Source organism: Phocoena phocoena, chromosome 5, assembly GCF_963924675.1.
Source record: "Phocoena phocoena chromosome 5, mPhoPho1.1, whole genome shotgun sequence".
Taxonomy (NCBI): domain Eukaryota; kingdom Metazoa; phylum Chordata; class Mammalia; order Artiodactyla; family Phocoenidae; genus Phocoena; species Phocoena phocoena.
The window spans coordinates 21,556,535-21,578,457 of record NC_089223.1 but is presented as its reverse complement, the minus strand read 5'-3'; the positions used below and the strand labels follow the sequence as shown (position 1 = coordinate 21,578,457).

Sequence of the window (21,923 nt, the reverse complement as noted above, 5' to 3'; positions counted from 1 at the left end):
AGCTGGGCCATTTTAATTACCATGGAATGCAGAGGGGGCGGGGTTACAGGCGGTGACACGTTTGGCGCAAGACTTGCCCTAGGGACGCAGGAAACAAAAACATCGACAACCATTGGCTGCGTCCACTTCCGACCCGGGTCTCCAGCTCCAAGTCTGGAACCTTGAAACACATTTCTTGGGAAGAGGGGTGGCGCTAGCCTACCAAGCGTCAACCATAAACACACATAGAGAGCGCGCGCGCGCGCGCGCGCGCGCACACACACACACACACGCACACACACACCCACCGAGGTCCTCCCTGCTGGGATGGGCGTGGGGCCGAGTGCTCGCCACCCGGTCCCCAGAAGGTTCCCCCAAAGCCAGCCGCTGCGGCCCGGCTCGGCGCGCAGGGCCCGGGTAGGATTCGCGTCCGCGGAAGCTGGTGTCACTCGGGCTCTCTCCTAGTGAGCCGCGCTGTCGTCATTCATTCGCAGTGTCCGGATCGTCCTTCCAGCTGGGAGCTGGGCTTCACCGAGGGTGCGAGCGGCCCCAACGCGAAGTGTTAACGCGCTAGGGCTCTGAGCTTCTAGAGACGGAGGCGGCCCGGACCCTGGGTGGGCGCTGTGGGAGCAGCCGCGTCCCAGCCCAGCTCTGCCCGACCCGCGGGGCCGAATCAGCTGGCGGCGCCCGCAGCCCTGCTCGGCGCTGAGCCGGATCCCGGGACTGAGCCACACCACTTCCTCCTTCTCCCGCTCCCCTTCCTTTTTCTCCTCCCGCCGCCCTGGGCCCCGGCCGGGCTGCGGAGCGAAGAGCCTGGGCGTCTGCGGCCGCGGGCTCGCGGAAGGCGGCGGCGCCGGGGAGAGGATGCTGCTCGCGGTGCCCGCGTCCTCGCCATCCTCCCCGGCCGCCCGCGGGGGCTTTGTTGTGACCCGGGCGCCGCGGGCCGCCCCCTGGTGAAGTCGCTCTCGGCCGCCGCACCTAGCTGGCGGGCTGGCGAGCGGACGGGCGGGCGCGCGTGTGCCCGGGAGTGCGCGCCGGTGCGCGCGGGACCCGACCTGCCGCCCCATTGTGCGTGCGCCCTCGGCGCCCGGGAACATGTGGGTGAACCCCGAAGAGGTGCTGCTGGCCAACGCGCTGTGGATCACGGAGAGGGCCAACCCCTACTTCATCCTGCAGCGGAGGAAGGGGCATGCGGGCGATGGAGGCGGCGGCGGCGGCGGACTGGCGGGTAAGGATCCGCGGCCGGTCTCTGCGGGAGGGGGGCCGGGAGCTGCGGCGCCGCCCGCCGCCCTGGGCTGCGGGCACCCGAGAGACGCCGCCCTGTCCCTTGGGGCTGGGTGACCCGCCCGCTTTGCTGCGTGGAAAGCATCAGGAGTCGTAATTTTCAGACTGAAAGAGATGCTTCTTTTCTCACCCTGTCAGGCGATGGGGCCCTTCATGTACCGGGCGCCCCATAAGTGGGTGATGTTTATGATAATGGAGATGAGTGAGTCTGGGGAGGGGGGAGCATCAGTCCTTAGGAATTGAATGCGGTACTTCCCCTCTCCCCCTTTTAAAAAATACTGCTTTCTATATGGGCAAGAGAGGGGAAGGGCGGTTAATTTTTACTTGATTCTCTTTTGGTAATGGCAGGATCAGGTATAAAATGCTCTTTTGTTTCCAGGGAAGCAATCAGTAAGGAGCTGGTGTGGTCATTTCCTATGTTAGTTACGCCTGAAGAGAAAAGGAAAAAGGAAGGAAAAGGAATTTTGTTGTTGTTGTTGCATCTAATTAGGCATAACAAAGCAAGTTGTCTGGTTATAAAATGAATCAGAAGTATAGCTGCATTTTAATCATTTTTAACTCAGTCTCTTCCCCACACCCCCTCACAGGTATTGTTAATATTGTAACTATTACTAAAACCATGCCATATCATTCCACATGGTAAAATCAGATGCCTATCCCAAGTAGTGCCATATTAGAAAGGTCTTCTTTTATTAAGTAACTAGTTTGCATGGTGGGAGATGACAGATGATGTTGAACTCATACCATACTAGAGAAATTGGACCTTCCCCTCTCCCTCGTGGTTAGAATGAACAGAACTGGGATGCTTTTTAGAACGAAAAAGTTAGCAGAAGGAACAGGAGAGGTTTAACCAGGAAAGATATTGTAGAAAAGAGATGAACCTTGACCTCTGCAGAGTTCAGAATATATCCCTCACCAGGAGCTTGCATGCTAGGTAAATTGGAGCTTTCAAAATGCCCTGCTATGAACTCAAAATTCTTGATATAGTGTGTATGTAGTTGTGATTCTAACTTATGAACTAGTTTTCTCGAGTAAAATTCAAGTGTCACACTGTACAGCATCTACTAGTTTGCTTGCACATCAGGGCGCCTCTAGATAATCTGATTTTTCTGCACTTTTTCTACCATAAAAGAAGGGAGTCTGCAGACCTCCAGATTGTGTTCCAGAAATTCTGATTAGTGGCCTAGAATCAGCATTTTCCAGTTCATTTTGTAGAAGTTGTCTAACTATGTACATTAATATGAAACTTGCATATCTAATATTGGTATCAGCCCAGATTGTCCTTTAAGTCTAAAGCAACAATGTAGAGTAGATAGTTTATTGTATTAACAAAGAACATTTCCTGCCTGGAGATAACCCTTCCCACACCCTCAACTACTAAGTATTTGTTTTCTAGAGTCATTTGCAATAGGTTACAAAAAATAAGAGATGCAGAGCCTTCTTTTTCTAGTTAACTTTTTTATTGCATTCCTACTGACTCTTAGAGCTGTAATTAACTGCAGTCCATTTGGAATCTCATCATCGATGACTTATTTCAGATAAACTTAGCTTCTGAATTGAGAAATCATAGCTATTGCACTTATCGCTAGAATAATTGAAATCATTGAAATGAGTAAAAATATTCCTGCCAACAAAGGCTATTTTCAACCAACGTAGGAAAAATGTTTGCTCAGATTGGTTGGTGCCACATCAAATGTATGAGGGGCATTTTAGAAATCCTCGTACAATGTACAGTATATTCTAATTCTAATGTGGGCTCATTCATGCGTTCATTAACTCACTATATCATTTAAAATATTGGTTGGTAACTTCTAAAGTGCCAGTGTCATGAAGCTCACAGCCTAGCAGGAGAAGACAGATGCGGATAAAATTATCCTATAAATTAATATAAAATCTCCATTCCGCAGGGTCCCGGCAGAAAACGGAATCCAACCTAGTTCAAGTGAAGAGAATTTAGTGAAAAGACAACTTAGATGAAGGCAGGGTTCCCAGGACCAGTGAAAGGCACAGCAGTGGAGAGCTGTTATAGGTGGCAGGAATGATGCTACTGGAAGAGTTTGGGTCTCCAGAGAAGCAGCCACCCCTAGGAACACAGACCACAGCAAAAGAGGGTGGGGAGGACATGTCCGACTTCTCTCTTCTCCTCACCTCCCAGCTTCTGCCGTTGCCTCTCCTCTGTGGAACCCAGTAGAAGCTGGCTGGATGGACTGTCCTGGTGATCTAGTGCCTAGGGATCAGCCTCCCAGGGGTGGAACTGGGAGGTGGGGACAAACTGAGAATGACCAGCACTAATGTCAAAAGGAGACGTTACCCCATTCCGGGTAGGGGTAGGTGCAAGGAAGGATTCCCTGTAGAAGAGACCTGGAGCTGAGAACTGAAGAAAGAAAAAGATTGGCCTGTGAGGAGAGGAGGGAAGAGCAGGTGTTGGGTATCCTTTATTGGAGATCTTCTGGAAGATCTCAGGACCTTTATATAATGTGCATTATCTGGACCAGTGCACCATCGTCCACTCATCGAATGGATTACGGATGAGTGGGAAACCCACTCATTGTGAACTGGTCAGGAGTGCTCAATGGTTCACAGTGCTTGTGAACCCTTATAGATTATTACAGCATGTTGAGTATAGTTCCCTGTACTACACAGTAGGTCCTTCTTAGTTATCTGTTTTATATTTAGTAGTGTTTATATGTTAATTCCAAACTCCTAAGTTATCCCTGCCCTCCTTTCCCCTTTGGTAGCCATAAGTTTGTTTTCTATTGTGAGTCTATTTCTGTGAGTCTATTTCAGTTTTGTAAACAAGTTTTGTAAATAAGATGTTAGCACAAAAGCTGTAAAAAAATAATGGGCCTCAATGAGGATACTTGCCCCCCCCCCACCCCCTGCCGCTTTTCAAGCTATTCTCTTTTTGATTGCAGGCAATATACATGGGTATTGACACAATGAAGTTTTTTTGTTTAATTGTAGATGCATTTCATTATTTATTAACCCGTTTTAACTGAGATTTCATACACATACAAAAAAGTGTACAAAATAGAGATGTAGAGTGCAGTGACTTATCACAAGTAACACCTTGCAACCAACACCTTGTAACCAACATGAGGATAAAAATTGGAACACTGCCAGTACCCTAGAATCCTCTCTTGTGACCCTCTCCCAATCACTACTCACCCTTTCCCAAAGGTAAAAAACAGAAAACCTGTTCTGATGTTTTTTGGTAAACATTTCCTCACTTTTCTTTACAGTTTTTCCAACAAAGCGCCTATCTCTAAACACTGTATTTCGGTTTCACCTGTCTTTTTGAGCAAGGAATGAATGGAATAATGGAGTATGTATTCACATGTGTCTGGATTCTTTGCTCTGTGATATTTATGAATGTTGTTGCTTGTGGCTGTAGTTTTTTCATTTCCCTATGCTGTGCGGAAAACTATTATATGAGTATAGCACAATCATTTATCCGCATTTATCCACTGTTTTGTTGGAGGACCTTGGATGGTCCTTTTGGGGTCTGTGGATAGGTGGCTGTCGTCATTCTTATTTGTGTTTCTTGGTGCCTGTGGACATGCATTTCTGTTTGGTCTGTACCCAGGAGAGGAATTGCTAGCTCATAGGTTATGTGTATCATCAACTTTAGTAGATAATACCAAACTGGTTTCCAAAGTAGTTGTACCAACATACTCCCACCCACAACATATGGGAATTTCCCTTGCTACTTATCCTTGCCAACATTGTCAGTCTTTGTAATTTTAGCCATTCTGGTGGTTTTGCAGCAATATCACATTGTGAAGTTAATTTGCTTTTTCCTTATTGATGAGGTTGAGCACTTGTTCATGTTTATTGGCCACTTGCAATATTTTGTGACATGGTTGTTCAAGTCTCTTGTCCCCTTTGTCATTGGGTTGTTTGTCTTTTTCTTACTGATTTGTAGGTATTTTAAAATATATTCTGGATATGAACTCACTGTTGGTCGTATGTGTGGCACAATCTTCATTCTGTTGCTTGCCTATTCACTCTCTTAAGGATGAAAAGAGGGTCTTAATTTTAATAACCGAGTCCTTTACAGATTCCGTTTTCCTTTATGGTTAGTGTTTCATTGTGTTCTGTTCAATAAGTCTTTTCCTACTCTGAGGTCTTGTATATTTTTTTCTAGAAACTTCTCAGTTTTAACCCCCAAATTTATATTTACAATTCACTGGGAATTAATTTTTGCATATTGTGTGAGATGGGGTTAAAGTTTTAAATTAAAATAATTTATGGACCTTCAGTTATCCCAGCATAATTTACTGGCAAGTCCATTCTGTTCCCACTGCCCTATGGGGCTACCTTGTTCATAATTCAAGTGTCCCAATATGTGTTTGGGCTCTCTAGTCTATTCCTTTTGTCTATGAGAATATTTTTGCACCAATACCACACTGTAGTTTTCTAATAGGAGTTTATATTCATTAGATCAAGTCCTCTTATTTTGTTCTGTAAGAGTTTCTTGTCTAGTCTCTGTCTTTTACATTTATGCAACATTTTAGAATCAGCTTATTAAGTTCCACCAAAACAAAACAACAGCAACAACAAAGACTTAAACTGTTGGGATTTTGATTGAGATCACATTGCGTTTATTAATAAATTTGGGCAAAATTAATATCTTTATAATATTGAATCTTCTGGTCCATGAACATGGTATATGCCTCTATTTGTTTAGAGCTTTCAAAATTTCTTTCAGTGATGTTTCATAGTTTTGTCTGTAAACGTCTTTCACATCTTGTATTGGATTTATTCCTAGGTATTTTTTTTACTCTGCTGTATATTGTTTCCGTTTTAAAATTTTATTTTCGAATTCTTTCTTTGCTAACCTATAGAAATATAACTTTAAAAATTGACTCTGTATCCAGAGCCTAGCTAACTTATGAAATGAATTCTAGTAATTTATCTGTAGATTCTTATGTATTTTTTATATACACAATCATATCATCTGAGAAATTTGTTTTTTTCTAATCTTTATGCTTAAAATTTTTTTTCTTTGGCATTTTGCACAGGCAGATTGTACAGTGTTGAATAGAAGTGCTGATAGTACATATCCTTTTCCCTTTTGAGGTCTTGAATGACTTTCAACATTTATCATTTGTTCATCAACTATGGTGATTTTTTTAGTTTTTTTTTAATTGAAGTATAGTTGGTTTACAATGTTGTGTTGGTTTCAGGTGTACAGCAAAGTGATTCAGTTATATCTATCTATCTATCTATCTATTCTTTTTCAGATTCTTTTCCCTTATAGATTATTACAGGATATTGAGTATAGTTCCCTGTACTATACAGTAGGTCCTTGTTAGCTATCTATTTTACCTTTAGTAGTGTTTATATGTTAATTCCAAACTCTTAAGTTATCCCTGCCCTCCTTTCCCCTTTGGTAGCCATAAGTTTGTTTTCTATTGTGAGTCTATTTCTGTGAGTCTATTTCAGTTTTGTAAATAAGTTCATTTGTGTCATTTTTTTGGATTCCACATGTAAGTGATATCATATGATATTTGTCTGTCTCTGTCTGACTTATTTAACTTGCTATGATAATCTCTAGGTCCATCCATGTTGCTGTGAATGGTATTATTTCATTCTTTTTGTAGCTGAGTAATACTCCATTGTATATATGCACCACATCTTCTTCATCAATTCATCTGTTGATGAACATTTAGGTTGCTCCCATGTCTTGGCTATTGTAAATAGTGCTGCTATGAACATTGAGGTGCATGTATCTTTTCAAATTATAGTTTTCTCCAGATATATGCCCAGGAGTGGACCATATGGTCTACTGGATCATATGGTAACTCTATTTTTAGTTTTTTAAGGAATCTCCATACTATTCTCCACAATGGCTGCACCATGTAGATAATTTTTTTTTTCATTTAAAGGGAATTCTTATCCCTAGTTTGCTAAAAGTTTTTGATTATATATGGCTCCTGAATTGTTTCACATGCTTTTCTATATCTATTAAAGTAATCGTATGATTTTTTCTCTTTTATTCTGTTAGTATGGTGACATATTAACTGATTTTCAGGTGTTAAATCAAACTTGTATATATAAAATAATCCAACTTGGCTGTGACATGTTACTGGGTTTTTTTTTAATGTGTTTATTTAATATCACTTGCTAATCTTTTATTTAGGATTTTTGCACCCTGATAAATTAGTAGAATTTTCCTATAATTTTTGTTTTTCACAATATCCTTGTCAAATTTTGGCATCAAGATTATACTGGCCTTAAAAATAAGTTGTGGAGTGCTAACTCTTTGTTCTGTTTTCTGGAAGACTTTGTGTGATAGCAGTATTGTTTCACCTTGACACATTGGCTAAACTCACAGGTGAAGTTATCTGGCCTTGAAGTGTTCTTTGTGGGTTTGTTGAATGGTATGACAGCTATTCAAATGTTTAAAATTTTTCTTTTACTGTCAGTTTTATAAGTTGCTTATTTCTAGGATTTATCTTTTTCATCCTAGATCTTCAAATATATTGGCATAAATTTGTTAATGATATTCTCATATTTTTAATGTCTGTAGGATGTACAGTGATAGCCCCCGTTTTTATTCCTGACATTGGTTATTTGTGCCTTCCCTTTCTTAATCGGTCTTTCTAGGAATTTATGAGTTTTGTAAAGAATCAGCTTCTAGACCTGTTGACCTTTTCTGTTTACATTTATTTTCTACTTCATTAATATCTACCATTTATTATTTCCTTCTTTCTGTTTTCTTTGAGTATACATTGTTATTTTTCTAGCTTTTGAAAATGATATTAGTTCATTGATATTCAGCCTTATTTTCTAGTATATTTATTCTAGATAATTTTTCCCTCTAAGCATGGCTTTACCTGCACTTCACAGCTAAGTTTTGATATATAGCGTTTTGGTGGTTATTTCACTCAAAATAGTTTTTTTACATTCTGATCCTTTTTTGCATGTTATCTTGAGTTATTTAGATATATAGTTCTTAAGTTTCAAACATTTTGGTATTTATTTTACTGCAGTTAGAAACCATAACCATATTTATATGATTTCAGTGCTTTGAAATTTAGTAAGATTTGTTTTATTCCCTGTTGATGGTCAATTTTTGAAAATGTTACACGTTGTGCTTGAGAAGAATAACGTGCCTTGCAGTTGCTGGATAAATGCTTTATTTATGTTCAGTGGTTAACTTTGCTGCTTGTGTTCAATTCTTCCACCATAATTGTGGTTTTGACTATTTGTCCTTGTAGTACTTCCAATTTTTGTTTTATATGTTTTAAGGCTGTATCATTAGGAATATATACATTTATAATTGTAATATATTTCTGGTGAATTGAACATTTTATCATGAAATGTTTGTATCTCCAGAATTGCTCTTTGCTTCATCATTATAGTTGTAGCAGATTTATTTGGCTAATGTTTGTATGGTTATCTTTTTCATACTTTTACTCTCAACCTTTCTGTATCCATCTATCTATCTATCTATATATGTGTGTGTGTGTGTATATATACACACATACATATGTATTTTTAAAATTCATTTTTGGCTGTGCCGCAGGGCATGTGGGATCTTAGTTCCCTGACCAGGGATTGAACCCAGGCCCCCTGCATTGGAAGCACGGAGTATTAACCACTGGACCACCAGGGAAGTCCCTGTATCCTTATATTAGATGTCTTTTATAAGTAGTAGATGGTTGATTTTTTTTTTTCTTAATCCAGTTTGAAAATCTTCACCTTCTAATTGGATTATTTAGTCAATGTACATATGACTTGGGTTTAAATTTACTATCTTATTAAGTGTTTTCTATGGTTTTCTGTTGGCTCTATGTTCTTTTTATTTGCCTTCCTTCCTTGCCTTTTGGTAGCATATGGGTTTTGGGGGGTTTGTTTTTTGTTTTATTTTAATGCTTACATTTTTAAGCCTCCATTAGCTAGAAGTTTTTTGTTAATTAATTAATTTATTTTTGGCTGCGTTGGGTCTTTGTTGCTGAGCACGAGCTTTGTCTGGTTGTGGTGAGCGTGGGCTACTGTTTGTTGCGGTGCGCGGGCTTCTCATTGCGGTGGCTTCTCTTATTGCAGAGCATGGGCTCTAGGCTCACAGGCTTCAGTAGTTGTGGCACACGGGCTCAGTAGTTGTGGCTCGTGAGCTCTAGAGCGCAGGCTCAGTAGTTGTGGCACACGGGCTTAGTTGCTCCGTGGCATGTGGGATCTTCCCAGACCAGGGCTCGAACCCGTGTCCCCTGCATTGGCAGGCAGATTCTTAACCACTGCGCCACCAGGGAAGTCCAGCTAGAAGTTTTATATTCATTTCTCTATTCTTTTAGTGGTCACTATGGAGATCATAATGCCTTCTTGACTTAAAATATATTGTTAATTGGTATTTTCATTTTATTAAACATTTTTTTAATTGATACTTTTAATCTCTTCCCAGATAATGCAAGGACCTTGGCTACTTTAACTCCATTTACCCCTCACCCCCACCGCACGCCCTCAATTCATATGCCATTGTTGTAATGTATTTTAATTTTTTATATATTTTCCACACAAGAGCATATATATAATTACTACTATTTTTTAAAGTCTTTATTCAGTTAGACTTCCACATGTTTACCATTTTTATTGTTCTTTCCTCTTCTCTGCTCTTTTTTCTAGAATCATTTTTCTACTGCCTGTAAAACATCCTTTACTCTTTCCCTTAGTGAGAGCCTACTGGTGACAGATTTTCTCAGCTTTTTTATGTCTGAAAATGTCTTCATTATGCTTTCATTCTTTTTTTTTTTTTTTTTTTTTTTTGCGGTACACGGCCTCTCACTGTTGTGGCCTCTCCTGCTGCGGAGCACAGGCTCCAGACGCGCAGGCTCAGCGGCCATGGCTCACGGGCCCAGCCGCTTCGCGGCATGTGGGATCCTCCTGGACCGGGGCACGAACCCGTGTCCCCTGCATCGGCAGGCGGACTCTCAACCACAGTGCCACCAGGGAAGCCCTATGCTTTCATTCTTGAAGTACATTTTTGTTTTGAATGATTGGCAGTTAATTTTTTAAAGCATGGTTAAGATATTGTTCCATTGTCTTCTGATTTGCATTTTTTCTCTCTCTCTCTCTCTCTCTCTCTCTCTCTCTCTCTTTTCTGGAGCAGTAAACTGTCACTCCGAATTATTGCTTCTGTGTAATAATATGTCTTTTTCTCCAGCTGCTTTTAAGGTTTTCTCTTTGACCTTGGTTTCCTGCGGTTTTACTATGATCCAGCTATTTGTGGATTTTAAAAAACCCTGCATGGGGTGGTAGGACTTTTTTGATCTATTGTTCATTGGCTTTGTAAAGTTCACCCAATGGCTCTTCAAATATTGCTCTTACCCCATTCTTTTAGTCTTCCTTTCTGGAACTCCAATTACATGTATGTTAGACATCATTGTATCTTCTATGTCTGTTACCTTCTGATTTGTACTTGCTTCATTTTGGTTATTTTCTTCTGATCTGTGTTCCAATTCACTATCTATTTAACTGTATTTAGTCTGTATAAGCCTACCCATTCTGAATTACTTTTCAATTCTAAGATTTCCATTTGGTTCATTTTTATAATTTCCAGTTATCTATCAGAACTCTCCATTTTTAAAATCATTCTTGAGCATGGCAAGCATAGTTATTTTAAAGTCCCTTTGAACTGTAATATCTTCAGCCCATGTGGGTCTATTCTATTGACTGTCATTTCTCCTAGTTTTCATTAATGCTATTATATCATCCTGTATGCCTGGTTACTTTTCATTACGTAGGGACATTGTACTTCTACTTTGCAAAAGTATTCTGAAATAGAAGACAGTGTAGCAGAGAATTTTTTTCTGCCAGTTGCAAACCAAAATCACTTTGTTTTTAGGTATTGATATATTTCAAAACTGAGCTCTAACCTGGGTGGTTTTGCCTACTTAAGATTCACACTTATGATTAGGTTGTAGATCTCTAAGGTCTCAACCCAAAGAGAGAGGAGCATCATTACTTTCCTGCCTCTTTGCTGACACTGATTGCTACCCTTGTCTTTCCAGTTTCTGATTCTGTTAAAAGCACATCCAGACTCTCAGCCACTCAGAGGCCCCTTTGGGAAGAAGCAAATGCCTCCCCAAATAATAGTTTCCTCCCAAGTAGGGCTCTTGTCTCTGAGCCACTTTCCCAGGTGAAGTAATTTATCTCTTTTTAATTCTTTGATATTTTAAAGTACATTCTTGTCCCATTTGTATAGTTGTCCTCAGTAGCAGATAGTCGTGCAAATTATCTTCTATGCCATTATAAAGTGGTGCTACTATTATCTCCATTTCATAGGAAAGGAAAGTAAGGCATTAAAGAGATGGAGTGATTTGCCACAGATCACACAGCTAACAAGTGGGGGCCTATTTGACTTTGTATTTATTTTTCTTTACAAGACTAATTATAGTGACATAGGTTAACTTCATTTTCCTTACTATCCCCCTTGAGAATCTAATAAAAGCAATTGACTCTACCTCCCTAAGAATGAAAACACTGAAAAATTTTACATGCAACTTTAGGAGCTTCATGGATCCTGGCGAATTAGAATATGGGTGCTTTAAGTTAGAGGACATCACCAAGAGATTGAGACAATTTCTCTTTACCCAAAACCAAAAGTGTGATATCCTCAGTTTCTCATTACCCAAAGTCAAAAGCTGTTCTGTTAGAAATGTTTGAGTACCAACTGTGTTTGGAAGGCTGCACTTCATAAAGATATAAAAGAAAGAAAAGGCAAGTTTCTCTTGCTGAACTATTACTAACCAGCGATCAAACCTGGATGACTAGGGACTTCCCTGGTGGTCCAGTGGCTAAGACTCCATGCTCCCAATGCAGGGGGCCTGAGTTCAATCCCTGGTCAGGGAACTAGATCCCACATGCTGCAACTGAGACCCAGAGCAGCCAAATAAATAAATTAAATAAATATTAAAAAAAAAACCTGGATGAATAAATTTGGGAGAGCTAAAAACATAGGCATGGGGATGATACAAGTACAGACTAAGACTGTATCAGAATATTTTGATCTGAGATTTAGCAGTGGACTGTCCAGGAAATGGACTTTTTGCACCGCGTGGAGACCATCACAACTAGGGAAACATGACATTTGATAAAGGAAGGCAGTTAAGAAGCAGTAAACATAGGGAAAGCTCCCCTTTCCTGCCTAAAGGCAGGAAATAAATTTTCCTTTTGCTAGAGACAGACTCTTATCAGCCCAGAGGCAGCACCAGAGGACTCTGCAAACAAACCTTTTTAAACTATACCTTATCTTCCTAGTTAAGTAAGATGAGGACTACCTAACCCTAGTTGGATTATACCCCTAGCCCAAACCCCTTTGTTTTGACAATTCTTCACAAATATAGTTGTTTCTTTGTCTAAAAGGTCTAAGAGTTTCCTCCTTTGGCCTCTTCTTTGGGCTTCATTCTCTTGTGAAGGCTCCTGCGTGCATGTACAGATTCACTACGATTTGTATGCTTTTCTCCTGTTAGTCTGTTTTTGTCAGTTTAATTTTCAAACCCAGCCGGGGAGTCAAAGAGGGTGGACGAAAACTTCCTCCCTACACCAAAGAACTCCCAGGAGTGAGAGAGACAACAAAGCGATGTTCTAGAAGGCCTCCTGTTTTTAGGGTAAATGCATTCATCTTGCCAATTTGCAAGTTTTTCTTTTAAATTTATTTTATTTATTTTTAGTTTTGGCTGTGTTGTGTCTTCATTGCTGTGCGCGGGCTTTCTCTAGTTGTGGCGAGTGGGGTCTACTCATTGTGGTGTGCGGGCTTCTCATTGCAGTCGTTTCTCGTTGCGGAGCACAGGCTCTAGGCGCGTAGGCTTCGGCAGCTGTGGCTCATGGGCTCCAGTAGTTGTGGCTTGTGGGCTCTAGAGCTCAGGCTCAGTAGTTGTGGTGCACGGGCTTAGTTGCTTCGCGGTATGTGGGATCTTCCCAGACCAGGGCTCGAACCCGTGTTCCCTGCCTTGGCAGGCGGATTCTTAACCACTGCACCATCAGGGAAGCCCCCAATTTCCAAGTATTAATGAAATTGCTCTTAGCTGCACTTAGCAGTTAACAGTTTTCTTTGTAGATTAATTATGTATAAAAGCCAGTACAATGTGTGTTAGTTCCTAGTGGAACCTAATGTTATAACTGTGTGTTGTCGTGAGCAGTGATCTGTAGTTCTGTATGGGGTTGGCTCATATACTTACTTAATAAGCAAGTGCTGCTGGCGAGAAGCATGGTTAGACAAAAGCAGATGTTGCTTGCTTGTTCCATGAATTCCTCCCCCTCTGCTTGTTATTATCACCCTCAAGAGGATTTTGTCCACAGAATGATTTAGTCACCCATTCCAATTTGCCTTGAGACTTTACGTTATTCTACACAAAAAGCTGTAAGAATGAATACATGTAATTTGTGTAGGATTTGAGATGGCTTTTTTTTTTTTTTTTTTTTGAGATGGCTTTTGACATCTTCCGCGTGTTTGTAAACTGATCTCCAGAAGTAGGAAAGAGAAAATTTACTCCAAGCCTCCTTTTCAGAAAGTTGAGGAGTTGAGGATGACTTCCTGTTCTAGGGACACGGCGTATGTTTTCTGCCTTACCATCATCACACGCAGAGGGGACACACTTTATTATTTATTTATTTTTTTATTCGAGTCTAGTTGATTTACAATGTTGTATTACTTTCTGCTATACAGCACAGTGAATCAGTTATACGTATACATATTTCCACTCTTTTTTAGATTCTTTTCCCATATAGGCCATTACAGAATATTGAGGTAGAGTCCCCTGTGCTATACAGTAGGTCCTTATTAGTTATCTATTTTATATATAGTAGCGTGTATATGTCAGTCCCAATCTCCCAATTTATCCCTCCCTCCCTTTCTACTCTGGTAACCGTAAGATTGTTTTCTACATCTGTAAGTCTATTTCTGTTTTGTAAATAAGGTCACTTGTAACATTTTTTTAAGATTTCACATGTAAGTGATATCATATATTTGTCCTTCCCTGTCTGACTTGCTTCACTCAGTATGACAATCTCTAGGTGAGGGGAACCACTTTACGAAGAGATCGGGTTTTAAATTGTGGGATGGTTCCCAGGCCTGCACACAAAAACCTGTTTTGTAGCTGTGTCCAAATCAGGAATTTGTCACTTGGAACTGAGCAGATTGTACCACCTCTGGGTACCACCTCCCGTCTGGGTCTGGGTCTCAGGCTAAGCCCAGGCATGCTTCCTGGCGCCCTGAGTGCACCAAATGCTACAGGCAAATTGGGAAGCCACTAAGGTTGCTCTTCTCACTACTTCTTTTGTGTTCTCTACCCCCTCACAGGGCTCTAGTCTTTTTCAGCCCTTCCCTTAGTAAACATACAACTGGAGTCAGAACCTGATTCAAATCCCAGCCCCATCTGTTACCAAGAGATGTGATTTAGGAAGTGTCTCTTCCTTTTCTGAGCTTGATTTCCTTATATAATATGGCTTAATCACCTTTCAGCACCAGGAGTGAGGATTCTGTGAGATAAGTTACGTAAAATACAGGAAACACAAGGAGCCCTTCATAGATGATGGCCCATCATTGTTCTCCAATCGCTGATGGTCTCTATTAGGTGTAAGGAGGCCATTGGCTCTGAGTAATAAACACCGGTGTGTGAGCAACTCAAGTCTTACAGTTTACATTGCTCCGCGGCATGTGGGATCTTCCCGGACCGGGGCACGAACCCATGTCCCCTGCATCGGCAGGCGGACTCTCAGCCACTGCGCCACCAGGGAAACCCTGTTTGTAGATTTTTTGACGACGACCTTTCTGATGGGTGTGAGATGATATCTCATTGTAGTTTTGATTTGCATTTCTCTAATGATTAGTGATGTTGAGCATCCTTTCATGTGTTTGTTGGCAATCTGTATATCTTCTTTGGAGAAATGTCTATTTAGGTCTTCTGTCTACTTTTGGATTGGGTTGTTTTTTTGATATTGAGCTGTGTGAACTGCTTGTATATTTTGGAGATTGATCAGCAACTTTAAATCATTCTACCTGCATACCTTCCTCCCTCCTTCCCTTACTTCCTGGGGATGCACATTTTGAAAGCTCTGCCAGGAAACACAGACCTCTCTCTCCTGCTCTCTCCTCCCTTCCTCTCTCCTGGCGTCAGTGACTCTGGCAAACTGGGGCCACCAGGGAGAGGACCGGGGTGGGAGGAATGGGAGGGGCCACCTTTTCCTTATATTTCTATATATTTTTGTAAGTAAAGATGCATGGTTAGTCATTCAGGAATTTGTAATTTAGAAATGTCATCACTTAGTAGTTAGGTAAACCAGAGAACTTACAAAGAAATCATTGACCCACTCTCCCCTTTGCTTTGTTTTCCTTTCCTGTCAGGGGACGTGTTCAGAGGACAGCCAGTCATTTTTCAAGTCATCCTGCAATTCCTCTGGCTTCTGGTTTGCTCCAAATGGCATTTCACAGGGTGCTGTTGGTTATTTACACTTGCTTTCAGGGAGCCAGGGTTCCTTGGCTGTGGGATCCAATCAAGAGATCCATTAAGGTCCTCCTAACTCTCCAGGGGAGATCTGGATTGGAAACTTTCATTGGGATGAATCAAGTCTTCTACTTTCTGTTTGAGCCCAAGGAGCACGAGGCGAGGTGAATAACTATCCAGCCCCTGAGGTGAGGTCTGTGAAATGCATGCCCACCTTCCAGCTCCATTATTCTAGGCTTGCTGGGCAAGTATTTGCTAGAGGGAAGGTCAAGTAGAACATTAAGGATTTGATCTGTGTTTACCCTCTAAACAGAAAAGGTGAACTCTTGTTTTTCTCATTTCTTTTTTTCTAGATTCCTTGCCTTTAATATTTCTTACTAAGGAAACTCTTTACATTTCAGTAGTACAAATGAATTTTTTAAATCTTTGTGTTAACCTAGGAACCAAAGCAATCTCTAATAAAAGTAAGCAGGCCTTAACAGGTTTACATTTGGACTTTTTAATTAAAGCTTTTAAAGAAGAAGTCATTAATCTTTTGTTTACTCCATTGGCATTTTATAATATTTGCATATCTATTACTATAATGAATAATGTAAAGTACATTATTTCTAAAAGCATCTTTGTAATAATTTTCAAATCTGTGTGGTCTAAAGGCTAATTTTCAAAGTTGTTGTTGTGGTCATATTATTTTATTAATGCTTGATTGTATATATTTTCTATTATTTTTACAATTAACATAGAGTATAAAGGCAGAGGAGCTAACATTTGCTGAGATTCTTCTGTGGTTCAGGCATTCCGCTGAGAACTTTTCACACATCACTAATTTGATTTTCATAACAACCCTGTAGGTTAGTTATTCTTTCCTCTGTTACAGATGAGGAAACTGCCTGCTGGCAAAGTTTAGTTTCTTACTTGAGGAGACCCTGCGAGTGACACACAGAGCTTGGATTTATACTTAGGTTTGCCTGCATTTGGAAAGAAAAAAGGATAAAAAGGGAGATAAAGAAAAAGGAGAGGGCTTCCCTGGTGGCACAGTGGTTGAGAGTCCGCCTGCCGATGCAGGAGACACGGGTTCGTGCCCCGGTCCGGGAAGATCCCACATGCCGCGGAGCGGCTGGGCCGTGAGCCATGGCCGCTGAGCCTGCGCGTCCGGAGCCTGTGCTCTGCAACGGGAGAGGCCACAACAGTGAGAGGCCCGCGTACCGCAAAACAAAAAAAAAGAAAGAAAGAAAAAGGAGAGAGGAAGATGAAATTGGAGTGCACCCTTTGGAAAGCCAAAGGAAACCGAGGCAAAGTCAGTCCCAGTCTTAGAAATGCAACCTTGAGCGTGGAAGTGAAGGGAAGAGGCAGAGCCAGGTGTGGTGTCTCTGGCTGGTGGCTGTCATGGTTACAGCCAGCTGACTGTATGCCAGGGAGGAAGCCTGAAAACTCTCTCTGGATTTTCCTAAAAAAGGTCTTCAAACTTTCCCCATATCCAGCCTTCTAGTTAAGTTGTCTTTGGGACCATGATATAGAGCCATTCCAAGGTATACAACTGAGAGAGCATTGAACCTTTGGATGGAGGACCAGGGAAGGAAAAGGCCTGTTTGTGTGGATATTGCACAAAGAAGACCAATATCCATGTTTACTGTGTGGGAGGTCAATCTCAAAAAGATTATGGCTACCAAAGGAGGAGAAATGTATATTTGACATACACTATTGATTTTTATTAATGTAATCTGAGTCAAATGTCAAAAGGTTTTTTTGAATTTAGTGTCTGCTTCTTTTTTCTTTGTGGATATAAAAATATTGAGTTTTTTTATAGGATTGTTGTAATAGTTTGGCTCCCCAAACTATTTTTTTTCTTTTAAAGATACGGTAGAAGAAAAGGGGATTTCAGGTCTTTGAACGACCTGAAATTATATACAAGATTTATGGGAATTCATTAGGAAGGTGTATTTTTCTGGAGCTGAGGCTCCACCACTTTCATTGGCTCCTTAAAGTGGATTATGAATCAAAAAAATCTTGACTTTAGAGCCAATACTCTAAAGTCTTACCTTTCTCAATTCTGAATTTTCTACCAAAGTGATTTTTCAGGAATTCATTGCTATTGCTTGCAGCAGGATTATTATAACTTGTAAAAGTCAGGTAATTTTGTTAACCTTCTGACCAGTTAAAGATGTTAGCCTTCTGACCAGTTAAAGATGTTCAGTTTGCTATATAGTGTTTAAGTGATAGAAATGTATCACTGCCTGAATACAATGATAAAAATGTTAGTGTTTCCTTCTTTCTTTTTTTTAAAAATTTTTATTGGAGTATAGTTGATTTACAATGCTGTGTTAGTGGTTCTTTCTTACTCTTATCCTGATACCCATATATGTGGCCCTTCAACTATAGTTCTCAGTTTCTCGTTGTGGGGAAGACCCTAGAAGTGTGTGTGTGTGTGTGTGTGTGTGTGTGTGCGCGTGTGTGTGTGTGTGTAGGGGGGGAAGAAGAGAAGGAGCAGGGTCTAGATAAGCCAGGGGAGGGTCTTGCCTTAGTGTAAGGACTGATGTTGCCCCAGCTGCTCCCTTCTTTGCATATGATTCCATCAGGGAGCCCTCCCTGGGATGCTCTGTAATGTAGAGCACACAACTCTGACAGCTAAATCCCCTGGTTCTCCCTTGTTAGTTCTCCTTCCCTACAGGTGAATGGAGAGAATAATTGGGTCCAAATACAGAACAGTGAGTAGGCATTTCCCTTTTGCGCTATAAAATTCAGCTATCAGATAATTTACAAGATGTGGACACAACCTAAGTGTTTGCAAACTGATGAATGGATAAAGAAGATGTGATTTATATATACAATGGAATACTACTCAGCCATAAAAAAGAATGAAATTTTGCCACTTGTAACAACATGGATAGATTTAGAAGGTATTATGCTAAGTGCAATAAGTCGGACAGAGAAAGACAAACACTGTATGATATCACTTAAATGTAGAATCTAAAAAATAAAACAAACTAGTGAATATAGCAAAAAAGAAACATACAGATAAAGAGAACAACCTAACGGTTAGCAGTGGGGAGAGGAAAGGACGAGATAGGGGTAGGGAATTAAGAGGTACAAACGACTATGTATAAAGGAAATAAGATACAAGGATATATTGTACAACACAGGGAATATAGCCAATATTTTATAATAACTGTAAATGAAATATAACCTTTAAAATTCGTGAATCATTATGTTGTACACCTAAAACTTATATAATACTGTACATCAGCTACACCTCAATAAAAATAAATAAATCAAATCAATTTCAGCAGTTCTGAGAGGATGCTATGGCTAGTCATTACAGATCGTACAGTCCCCTGCACTTATTAAACGATCGTCAGGATATTGACCCTCAGGCTAGGAACTGCAAACTCCTCTTCCTTCCTATTCTCTATTTTGCAAAAGAACCATCTCTGCTCTCTCAAATAGGGCCCTGCTTGGGTGTAACCTGTGAGCTTTAGGAAGAGGGTGCCATATGCCCTCTGACTTTCACCCATTAATCTGCTCTCACCTGTTTATGCGCCCACTGTCCCCTCCCCCGTCATTGTTTCCTTGATAAAAGTCAGTGTTCCTCTCTTCTGACAACTCCCGTCCTCATGGCAAATTCCATGGAGTCGTCATAAAGGTACCACGTGGTTTTGCTTTTGAAAAGAGTCATACATTTATGGGCTGTTCTTTTCAGAGCCCTGCTGTTCTTGTCCATATGATTCCAATTTCAGGGAGTACCCCATGACTTTTTCATAACTTCAATAGCTTGTGTTGTACCCTTGATAGAAATATCTGTGATTAATTATGGCCTGTCTCTCCTTTCTTAGTGCCAATAAAAACTCTGGCTAGCAGAGGGCACCTCTTTCTTTTATATTTTTTGTGGACGTTTCAGTTTGTCACAGGGACTGAATGCAATTGGAGTTACAGCTGTACTTAACTTTAGCATGTGTGCTTTTAACGGCCACTTGCAGATTTCTATTTCTGTGTGCTTGTAACCCATGTTTTTAAAGTTTAGATGAACACAGGGATTTTATAAAGTCCTTAAATGAATTCATTTTTTCCTTGCGCTTACTCTCCAACTAGATCTTTGTCTTACAGGATCCATAATTCCTACACAGAATGGGAGAGAGTATTTTCAAAAAGCTTTGTAAATGGGGACAATCATCTGTGAAAGGGCCTTGGAAATGTCCTTCAAATAGAACGTTAGTGTCAAAGAGGGTATCTGTTCCTTTTGAAGATCATGTATGGCAGATAGAGTTTGATAAAAAGAAATTCTATATTGTCTTTTATTATAAATTATATTTGGGGTGAAGGAGTTTAAACATTTCTGGTGGTTGTTATCTTAAAGGACTTTCTGGAATGGAAGGAGACCCAGCAATGCCATGGTTTTTAACTTCTTTGAGACTGGTTTTCAACTGAAAATGGACATGATTCCCCCTATCCACCTCACACGTTTATCCTAAGGGCCAAATGAGATGCTGAAAGTCCTTTGAAAGCCAGAAGTGTCAGGTTTAATATGGTATTAGGATTCCGTGTTTCCAAATGAAGTCCTCTCTTGTCAGAGTATCATCCGTCTACCCAGCAAAACTGGGAACAACCCAATGACAGTATCAAAAGTCTACTGGGCAGCTATCGGCTTAGTGGTAGCATGTACCAAGTAAAAATGGTGTGTAAATAAAACGGCCTCGCCCACAAGGAGCAGATGTTCACTGAAAGAAGGAAGGAAAGAATGAGAAGAAGAAAAGGAAAGAGAGAGGGAGGGAGAGATGGAGGAAGAAAGAGAAAAGGAAAAAGAAGAGAAGAGAAAGGAAAAGAAAAATGTTTTGTTACAGTAACTGTCTGGGATGGTAAATTGTCAGGTCCTTAGTTTTTTAAGTCTAGGTGAAACTGATTATTTCTTTGGAAGTAGTTTAATACCTTATTTTACATCAATCACAGAGTTAAAAATAAGTGTAGGTAGTTCCAAGTACTTTGAGATTTCATGTACCTTTGGATTCCATGTACCTTGTTACGATTTCATTACAGGATAATCCAAGTAGGAAACAGAGAAAGCCTGCCTAACTGTTCTTGGGGGGCCTTTTGCCCAGGTACAGTCAGAGGAATCTGGCTTTATGGAAATGAGTGCAAATTGAGGTAAAAAGAATTTGATGTTGCTTAGTTTAAGGTAGTAGGGTTTTGTGCTGAAATTAAGAGGGAAAACAAAGATCCAGGCGTTAAGAAGTATCAGATCAGATCTACAGTCCCTAACACCCCCTGAAGGATCTAGAAAACCTCTCTCTGAAAGACATTTCTTTGGAAACTTTTTCTTATTTTCCTAGGCAAGTCTGGTCCTGACACCAGCTAAATAAAGGAGGGATTAGTACCTGGATGTTTAATAACTCCTGGCATTTAAAACTCAAATAATTATTTTTGAAGGGATTGAGGAAGGAGGGAAGAGGGCTACTGTCTATATTGTAAAGGGCAAGTTTTTAAAACATTAAACATTTAGGAATATTCTTCAGTGCACAAAGAACTATCTTTTCCCAAATATTATGAAACTCCTAGCCCTTTCAGTCCATCTTTTTTTCTTTCCAGCTTTGATGCAGATGTAGTTTATGTTTATAGAGATACATTTCATTCCTATGAACAATGATTGTAGTTTTTTTAAAGTACCATGTGATAAATGGAAACTGGCACTTGGCCCCAATCTCAGGGGGACAATAGGGAGTGGTGAGGACCAGGGCAAACTGGGGAGTCCATGCCCTATCGAAATACCTAGTCACAGGCTAATATTTACATTGCAATTGTACTGTACGGTGTCACCATGATGCATATTGTTATAATTTATAAATATATACTGTCAGTTGAATTGTATCAGTAGGGATGTTCATTCCCTGATACTCGTTCAGCATGTTTGAAATTAGCTCCAAAGTGCTACGGATTTTAATAATCACACTTTCCACAGAGATGTGGTTTTCTGGTAACAGGAATGGGATTCTGGGGCTTGGTGGAGTGTTGTGTCCTGTGGTATAAACAATTCTGGAAAGCCTTGAGTTCTGTGTTGAAACCAGTTTTAACCGGTAATGGTGTGTGTGGCTGATTTTACATGACCAAGACCAGATTCCATTTCAGCTAATTAAATAAGCACTCAGTGAGATGAGAAATGAGCAGTGTTTGTTTTGGACTAGGAGAACATGGGTGAATAAATGATAGCGATGTCCTAATTGGGAAAGG

The 21,923-nt window shown here is 40.5% G+C and overlaps 1 protein-coding gene across 1 annotated transcript in view; it reads left to right on the top strand.

Annotated features, from left to right (window-relative positions):
- The first annotated feature begins 1,074 nt into the window (after positions 1 to 1,074).
- The window catches only part of TBC1D9 (TBC1 domain family member 9), a 113,007-nt gene continuing 92,158 nt past the window's right edge, over positions 1,075 to 21,923 (top strand). Inside the window, exon 1 of the mRNA XM_065877183.1 lies at positions 1,075 to 1,207. Coding sequence (XP_065733255.1) covers positions 1,075 to 1,207 — 133 coding nt within the window. The remainder of the gene's footprint in view (positions 1,208 to 21,923) is intronic.